At 34.3% G+C, this 9,532-nt stretch overlaps 1 protein-coding gene across 1 annotated transcript; it reads left to right on the forward strand.

Annotated features, from left to right (window-relative positions):
* The first annotated feature begins 1,394 nt into the window (after positions 1 to 1,394).
* On the forward strand, positions 1,395 to 2,403 carry LOC136977251 (UPF0389 protein CG9231-like). The gene is made up of 3 exons (XM_067272719.1): positions 1,395 to 1,621; positions 1,768 to 1,867; positions 1,945 to 2,403. The coding sequence occupies exons 1-3, from the start codon at positions 1,543 to 1,545 to the stop codon at positions 2,126 to 2,128; spliced, it is 363 nt and encodes a 120-aa protein (XP_067128820.1). The 5' UTR covers positions 1,395 to 1,542; the 3' UTR covers positions 2,129 to 2,403.
* Positions 2,404 to 9,532: the final 7,129 nt, after the last annotated feature.

A 9,532-nucleotide genomic window follows, 5' to 3' on the forward strand; every position in this document is an offset into this window, starting at 1 on the left:
CTTGGATTGATTCCAGCCTTGAGAAGAGGAAGATTCACTTAGAATAATATTTAGAAATCGAAGTATGTAACCAACATCTATCTTTAAATATCGGCAAACAACAAAATAACGTATTTTATTCCAAATCCTAGTGATTTAAATAGCTTAAAAATAACTTTACGCATGCTTCTAATTTATCACAGATACAGAAAAACAAATAACAAACGAATAAATAATAAAATTAACCATTTAAATTTAAATTTATTGCGGTAACTTTTACAGAAGTAAAGCCGTAAAAATTACCACAAGTAAGCCGTAAACTACAGTAGTGTGAAGCTGTCAGAAAAGTTCATTGCTCTAAAAATTCCTCACGTTTTAAGGCTTGATTTTAGACTTTAAAAGATTACTAAAGCGTACGTTTAAATAATAAACAAGAATTCCGAAATATAATAAAGTATTTCCTTCAAAATAAACAACTTCTGTATAATTATTCGCAGTGTAACTCGTGGTTAATAATGGGGGGAGAGAAGAAATCTAATTTCGCAACGTAACCTTAAAAAACAATTTTTTGAATAGTAAAGATTAAAAATCAAATTGCGTAGAAGGTAACAAAACTGCTGACGTTTAAAGATTCAAGGCAAAAATATGGACGTGTCAAATGTCACGTACCGGCTATTGTTATCCAGTTAAACGTTATTAAATTACATACAAAATAAGTTCAAAGATTCTGTTAATAATTTATCTAATTACCGTCGTTCTAAACAACGTAAATCAATATTAAAAAATAACAAATTTAGTTATTCCACTTTAAAAAATTTAAATAATTTTTTTAAAAAGAAACATGCCTTAAAGTCCCGGTAACCGGTAACTAAACTAAAAACTAGCGAAGAAAATTACACTTGAAACTTACCTGAATAAAAATTAAAACGTCTACCCGAAGCAATCCTCATGGTTAGAAATTAATAATATATTTTCTTCCTCAAAACCTTAATTTAAATAATAATAATAATAATATTCCTTTTTTTTCCGTAAGAGCAGCGAATATTTTTGCGCGGTCAACAACTGAGGATGGAGAGGAGTAGGACACGTCGTGCGTGTAGTCACGTTTTATCTGCCGCAGAAATTTGTCTGACTTCCAAAACTTTGTAAAATCACCCGAATTTTAATTCGTAAAGACACGAAATTGTATCCTAAACTAGCTTAATTAATTAATTAATTATTTTTTTTTATTTTGCTACTAAATTAACTTTATATATGCCAGTCTGTTTTGTTTTCTTTTTATATATACATTATAGAAAAAAATATATATATATATATATATTTTGACCCTTTTAAAATGGCCGCTTTTTATATAAAACACGATGAATTATGACGTTGAAAGGTTCGAGGCAAACTGGAAGATAAGGAAAAGTAACGATTGGAAGTAAACAAACTTTCACGCTCGTAACAACTCGACCTAACAGCTGATAGTAGTCACGTCCGCAGGCTTGCTGCGGTGTCGCCGACTATATATATAGGCTATATAAGTTGCTGGCAACAATCCTGCAGCTGACAACAAAGAAAATGTTTTCCAAGGCAGTGACTCGACTTGCAACTAAATGCAAAAACAGCATTCGTGTTAGAAGTAGAAATGTGACGTCAAGTAAGATTACTGAACTTTTATTTATTTATTTATTTTTTATTCGTGTCGAATGCAAAATTTTAAGTTTAAATCGTCGATTTTTTTTTTTCTTTTCGTTATTTTTAAATTTTGATTAATTTAATTTTTATTTTTATTTATTAATTTAGATGCGACTGCCGAGCGCTTCCATCCGTCATCTTTGGTGGAAAAGAAGATGGTTTGGAATAACAAGTTTGCTGCAATAGAAGACATTCCTAAATGCGTCTCGTGAGTGTTAATTTAAGTGCTTAATTAATTATCTCTAGTTTATTTATTTTTAATTATTATTTTATTTTTTTCGTTAGTCGCTATACGGTGGAACGTACTAGAGATTTAACTAGGATTAAAATGAATGCGTTACTCATGGTGGTCACCGTCGTGGGATTTCTGGGAATGGTGACGAGTGGAAAATTAGCGGCTAAGAGTGGGGATTCTGTTATGATGGAAAACATGCAGTGGCACGAGAACGTTAAAAGGCCCGTTAAATGAATCGTCGTCACCATTTTCATTTTGTTTTTTAATGCATTTATACGGGAAATTTATCAAATTTTATATAAACCAGTTTCTACGCATCTCCGTACGATGCTCATATAGACTGACTGATGAAGAACAATGTGTAATTTTAAAGGCCTATTATTTGGTCTATTACGTGGTTGTTTATATATAACCCATATAAATATAATTCGACGGGTAAAATGTATTTGCAATTCATAATGTAATGGCATTATATTGTATATAATTCAATAAAATTATTTTGTTTTGTATGTTTTGTCATTATTTTTTTTTTAAAGTGAACAATAATAATAAGCCGAGTTTCAAATCAAATAATGGAATTAAATACTCGTATATATGTATTCTGAAGCCGAATTAAAGGCCAATGTGAGTTTTATTTGTCTATATTATGTTATTAATTTTTTCTGTGTTTGTTTGAATGAATGGAATTGTTCTTGTTGTTATGGACATCGAGTGTCATCCATTGCCTTACTTGGCATTAATAATAAAAATAAATAAAAGATCGTGACATTTTTCTTATATATTTTAGTAAATTTGTAAATAAATAAATAGTATCAACTTCGATTATTTTGAAACAACGAGAAATGCAAAATAAAAATTTGGAGGTTTTTCTCGCCCTCTTTGAAGCTTAATAACTCGTGTGCTTTTTGTCGAAAATTTCTGAAATTTTGCAGAGAGTTTTGTTTATTAGGGAGATTGATGCTGTTAAATTTTGATGATTAAAGGTCGAGGAGGTGGGAAGTTAAAAGGGGTCGTGTGTATCTCGCGTAGGGTCAAATTTAATGACGATTTTACTCGTTATTATTATTTACAATTCTTTTTTTTTAAAAAAAACCCATATCTACCCTCAAAATTAATATCTTTGCCATTTTATAATACTTAAAATATAAAAAGTTTTTAATAAAATATAATAACAAATGGCGCCACTAAATGTGGCCGGGAAAGTAAAGCTGGATTTTTGTAATTACAAATACGAGTGACTTCAAATTAATAATAATTGCAAGCCAATTTTCTGTTTCGTCTGTGTGTTTCCGTGCATCTTATTATATAAGCCCATAGATAATATTCAAAAAGCTATAGTCAAGTTTCTTTATTTTGTGACAACCGTAACTGTGCTTCTCACACGTCACCGCTCGTAGCTAACCATAGCTAACACACCGTGCAGACAAGCGCCATACTTATTTTACCATAAAATGGCCTTAAAACAATTGCATCTCATAAAAACGTGGATTTCCCAATTGAATCGACCTTAAAGTGACCTAAAAAATGGTGAAAATTTTACAAATTTTAAAGAAAAGTGGTGAAAATCCGGCAACTTTTCAAGTCCACGTTTGATGATTTTTTTTTCAGTTATTCCACTCAGAATAATTGCCGTAATTGAACAATTTGTGTTCATTTAATATATATTTATATACGTAATCTAATTTATTGTTTAAATTTAATCATGTAAAACCGCTGTTGGGAGAAATGAATGGGTTAAGACGTCACTCGAATCAGCACCGGGCTTCGAAATATTCTCCAGAGCAATATATTAATTAAAGATGGACCAAGAGAAAGTAGCGAATACGAGACGGTCTACCTCCCGGAATAATAGGAGGAAAAATGGACAGTTCTAGATTTGGTCGCTAGATGGTGTTCTTGGTGCGCTTCACTTCTGTTTAGTGTCTTACTTCGTCATTATTGTTTTGCCGTATGTCACCTCTAAGCAAGTAAACTACAGCACGTCGGAAAGTCGTTATTCTGAGGGTCCACCAGACGATATGGGAGACGAACTAACGTCAATAAACGAGTGATATATTCCTTTGCACGAAGCCGGGAAAGCGGAGTAATTGGGTGCTGTAAAATGTAATTGTCACATTCCCGTCGTAGATGGCGTGAGAGGGAGTGACACTGATGGAACTTTTCAGTGTCACCTAACACCGAGTCTAAAGCGAAAAAGCAAACGCTTCCTCGAAGGGGGTGAGACGAGGACCGTGTGGACACAGCTGCACTCTCTCCAAAAGGGAAGAAAAACATAATTTTCTGTTATTTACGGGACCGTCGTTCGAGAGAACGTAACCAAATTCTTCGGGGAGAAGGAAACGGTCGGCACCCCGCGACCCGAATCGTGCTCTTGGCAACAGCTCGGGGACCAATCGAAAATTGTATAAAGACACCACCATCCATCTTTCCGCTTTTGCATCCCGAGACACTTCCTACACCTGTCACCTTTCCGGAATCTCTCCGTATCTGTCATCGTCTCTATACATCTCCGCCCCGGTCACTCTCTCGGAGAAGTTCCGATCTTCGTATTTGTAAGCATCTATTTGTCGATTTAATAAACGCGAATTATATTGTTAATGTGTCTCGTGTCCGACATCACTATCCATACGATCCGATCCTCTCGCATCATCCTGACAGACTGCAAGCATGGAGAGTACCTTATCCTTTGCTGTAAGATAAGGAATAGATATACAACGCGCGAAGACTTGGGTAGACAAAGCATAGTCGACTGGCCTTACAGTTCTAACTTGTAGTATTTTACCTTCAACCTACCATACAAAGTTCTATATATCGTTTAAAGAACACACCACTTACAACGCTGCTTGATATAAAGCTTATTATTCAAATAAAACACGTGTACCACACGAATTTATGCAAATGATTAAATCTTCCAAGAAATTAGACAAACACATGCAGTCGACACTGAGGACAAGGACTTCAGTGTAATAGAATAGGCTTCTTTTATTGTTTCACTCCTTATAAAATTACTGAAGCTGCTTTAAGATTTAAAGGTAAAAAGTGACAAAGTGGACAGCCTGCTCTCCAGGTATCTTCCAAAAAAGAAAATTTGATGTTTTTAACAGTACATAGAACTCCATAGTGAATTGAAAGTAAAGAATTACAAGTTACAATAACGACTTTCCAACGTGCTATAGAAGTATAGATACAGTGTTTGTTTGGAGATTACAAACCGCAAAACAGCAACGATAGAAGACCCTAAGCAGGAAGTAAAACATACCTAGAACACCACCTAATGACCAAATCTAGACCTGTTCGTTTTCCTCCTATTCCTGGGGTTTTTCGTTCATCGGATTCTGTCCAGCCAGAGCTGTGGTCTTTGATTTGTGGTCCTTCCTTTTCATCAAATAATGGTACACGTAAAAATATAAAGTCGTATAGACTCAAAGCGCGAGGCCTCCATAGCTGCTCGTTTAGAATGTGCAAATCCAACCTTGGATCGCGTGTCCCTTAGGGCTGTAGACTAAAGCTTTAATCGTTCATCCTTTGTCAGATGATTTCTATTGATGAGATAACTTTTTACTTGAATTAAGCTTAGCCTTTGAATCATAAAATAAGATTATGACACTTCTTTTGGTATATCGAATAAATGTATTATACAGGGTGATTCACTCGGGACTGAACACTTTTTTTTGTTCAATACCTCACGTTCGAATAGCATGTGATAAAAAGAAAAACATACCTTGGTCAATTGCTTCGTGGTGAAATAAATAATCGTTCGGCTTGTGTTTTATGTTCATCTTTTCATTTTATACGGAGACGTTCCACGTAATGTGTTCAGTCCCGAGTGTTCATCCCATATATAGCGTCTGTATTTAAACTATTAATAAGTTTAATACTCGTATTATTAATTTTATAAGTATTACATTATTATTTACTCGAATGTCTTTATAAAATACTGAAAAACTTAATTTTCTAACAGGAATATTTGTAAGACTTATTTTATGTTGACTTCGACCATATTTATTTGGTCATTAGCGGAAGGTCATTTTTAAATTACGCCGTTCTGATCTCGAAACGAGAGTTTTAAAAACTATTAAACAACGGGAATCAGTTATTTTTGGCTCGTCACTAGTGATCGAATGGATAAAACCACTAAACACTAGTAGTTGGTAGCGAGTTCGCTCTTCGCCAAAGCTAGCAATGTGGAGTTTTCGGGAGCTCCTTCACGTGTCTAACAAATAAATAGGGATCAGTTTCCACAGAAATTTCTCCCGGAAGGCATCCTCCTTGTCAGAGCCGAATCCAATAGGTGCGAGGCCCGATTGAATTATTATTATTATTCTGAGCCATTGTCGATCGTAGATAGTTTTTTTATATAACTTTTAATCTAGAAAATGACCTCTCTCCAGACGCAACGCTCACTAAAATTGTTAAATATATTCGAAGGGCAATAAATAGGTTCGGAAATTCCGTAGCTCTGTCATTTTCAGATAAAAATTGAAACATTTTAAATGGATTTTGGAAATATTTTGATGAAAGAGTAGATTTTAGAGCTTCCATTTCTTCGACTAACATATTACCGTCTAAGTCTGTTTCCTTCACAATAACAACAGATGTATCATTTTGTTTAATCTTAGAATCTGTCAGAGCAATTTCTAAATCTGCTGCATGTTTTTTTAGTTCTTCTTTTTCCATATTTTGAAACATTCCCAAAAACTCAAATAAATTATTATGATTTTTTAATTGTTCAAAACGATCTTCTAAAGATACTTTAGCTTTATCTAACACTAAATCGAAAAAAGATATCTTGAATGCTTTTAAAGGATCTATAATAGGTTCGTCATCGCCTTCATAGTTTAAATGTTTCTTTCTTTTCCGGAGCCTTTTATTTTGGAATTCCGGAGATATTTCTAAGTCTTTTGCCAGTGTTTATGTATTTGGTCAACCAAGTTTTTCAAATGAAGAAAGTGCTGTTGATATGTCTACTGAATTACTTTGAAGTTCCTTGCTTGCAAAATTTACTTGGAAAAGTAAATCATACCAAAAAACCAAAGACACTAAAAATTTATAATCATTCATTAAGTTTCCAAGTGATTCCGCTTCACTTTTGATTTGTGGATCTTCGGAGATTTCTGAGATTTCGAAAAGTGCATCGTAAAATTCACCTATTTGGTATCTTACTGCCTTACCGCTTTGAATCCGACATTCCCACCCGGTATCGCAAAGTGGCTTCACAGTAAGTTCTTTCACACATTTGAGAAGCACTAACCATCTTTTTGGAGATGCCGAAAACAGAACACACAGGCGTTGAAGAATACAAAAAAGGTTAAAGCTTTCGGGCAAATTTTGGCTACATCTCCCAATACGAGATTGTAATTATGACAAACGCTCTTGAATTTTCCTTTAGGAGTCCAGCCCGAACTCCCGAAACTTTTCCCTTCGTGTTAAAACCATTGTCATAGCCTTGCCCTCCGATGTTATTAATGTTCAGTTCCAAAGATTTAATTTCTTGCTTCAACACAGAAAATAGATTTTCACCTGTACTACTACGAGTATAAATTCAATAAACTGTTCGTATACACTGATACTTGCACCTGATAATGTACCATTTGAAACGTATCTGAAGCTAAGAGACATTTGTTCTTGATGACTGATATCTGGAGTACAATCAAGAATTGCAGCAAAATACTTTCCGTATTTTATTCGCTCCATAATTTTGTTTTGAATTTTACTGCATATTAAATTTATAATCTCATTTTGTATTGTTTTACTTAGATAATGCTCATGAATTTGTTTGATGGTTCTGCATTATTGGATCAAATTTTCCGAGTAATTCAATAATACCTAGAAAATTTCCATTTCGCGCACCACCTATGTTTTCAATGGATCCTCGAAATGCTATATTGTGTTGAGCTAAAAACCGAACCACAGAAAATAATCTTTCAAATATTTTATATAAACGAATTATTTCTTGGTTGAACAACTTCTGTTGCGCTTTATCGATTGTTTGTTCAACAGAGTCTTTTTCTAAGATCTGTACATTTTAACATAGCTACCAAATAACCTTTCGATTTTTCATGTTGGGCTAGTCTTGTGTGTATATTTGGCCAGTTATTAAATCCCGAAGAAGCTAATGCAATTGGAACACCCACACTGAATAGACGACAATAGAAGCAAAATATTCTGTCCTTTGACTCAGAGTATATTATCCGAGGACGGACTATTATTTCGCCATTTGAAAGTTTTCTTTTCAGATGCATTTTTTAAAAATGTGTTCCGTCGTCTTGGCGCGGAAAATCATCTAAGAGAATTTTTCGTGGTCCTTTATTTAACTAATCTCTTATTTGTTAAGCAATTATCTCGGGCCAAGTAGCGGGATCATCTGTTATATTCAGTTCTTCATTATAATAATTCTTTTTACTCTCAGTCACATTGCATTGAATTATTTCCATTCTAATGTTTGGTTCTTCCGGTCTCTGTAATTGTGTTTTCCGTTTATAGTGTTACTTCATCTGTGTCATTTATTTTCTTCCGGTTCTTTGTCATCATTTTACATATTTTTAAAAATTTATTCAAAGCGCCTTTGAGTTTTCCACTTTCGGCTTTTCTTTTCGCACTTAATTTTCCTTTTTTGCTGCCACTCAGTGGCGTAGCTAGGGGGTGCGGTAGGTGCGGTCCGCACCGGGCCCCTGAAAAACGATAGGCCCATGGGGGCCCCAAAATCACGAAAAAAAGACCCGAAAAATTTTTTCGGGGCCCACAAATCTGGTTCCGCACCGGGCCCGGAGAATCCTAGCCACGCCACTGACTGCCACTTTGATATTTTCTTCCTACATCTCTTTCTCGTTTTGTTTATTTCGACATCTAATGAAAAAATAAAATATATTTTTAATTATAAAATACACTTTTTTAAAAAAATATGATTTCTCGTTAATAAACACTATGTTTATAAATAATAGAAAGAAAATCAAAACGTAACACAATTGGTACTTACATTTTTAACAATTGTTACTCACGACACTAACGAATAAGATAGAGACCAGCAACAGTTGACGCTTGACAGTAACTATATCTACTAACTAAAATGTTATTTAAACGAAAGTGAGAAGTGACTCCGTTACTCTAATCCCCCACCACGTTATTGATTTTAGTAAGCATTTGGCTGCGTTCGTTTATTGCGGACAAACGACGTTCCCTGCTAAAGCAGTGTCTCGAACTCGTTGTTATATTTTTAATAATAATATACCTAAATCTTTATTTTTGTAACATGTACTATTTTTAAATATATAAACTTTGATGTGCTGCTGGGCCCGATTGGCGCATATCGCTCCAATCCGGCTCTGTTCCTTGTCAGATCGCCCAAGTGTTGCGTTGCTTCTTTCCATTGGTAGATCCAATTGAATCCGATTATTTTAATTGCTAGTGCACCCCGTTACACGCGAATTTGACGAGCTTACATTAAAAGAAATGAACATTAAAATTATATTTTTGATTTTTAAAATATATTTTATGGAATTTGTAAGAAAAACACAACATCCGCATTTATTAATAACCATTCGCAAAGAAGCTACGACGTATTGGTTACGCGAGCCGCCAGAATCATAAATTTACGATTTATTCCCGAAAATATAGTTTGAGCCACACAGTACCACGTCG

Source organism: Centruroides vittatus, unplaced genomic scaffold (genome assembly GCF_030686945.1).
Source record: "Centruroides vittatus isolate TY-2023 unplaced genomic scaffold, ASM3068694v2 contig_452, whole genome shotgun sequence".
Taxonomy (NCBI): Eukaryota; Metazoa; Arthropoda; class Arachnida; order Scorpiones; family Buthidae; genus Centruroides; species Centruroides vittatus.

Coding starts and splice junctions, on each gene's coding strand:
- LOC136977251 (XM_067272719.1), top strand. CDS start 1,543: ATGTTTTCCAAGGCAGTGACTCGACTTGCAACTAAATGCAAAAACAGC. Junction 1,622..1,767: donor AAGTAGAAATGTGACGTCAA/GTAAGATTACTG, acceptor TTATTAATTTAG/ATGCGACTGCCGAGCGCTTC. Junction 1,868..1,944: donor GACATTCCTAAATGCGTCTC/GTGAGTGTTAAT, acceptor TTTTTTCGTTAG/TCGCTATACGGTGGAACGTA.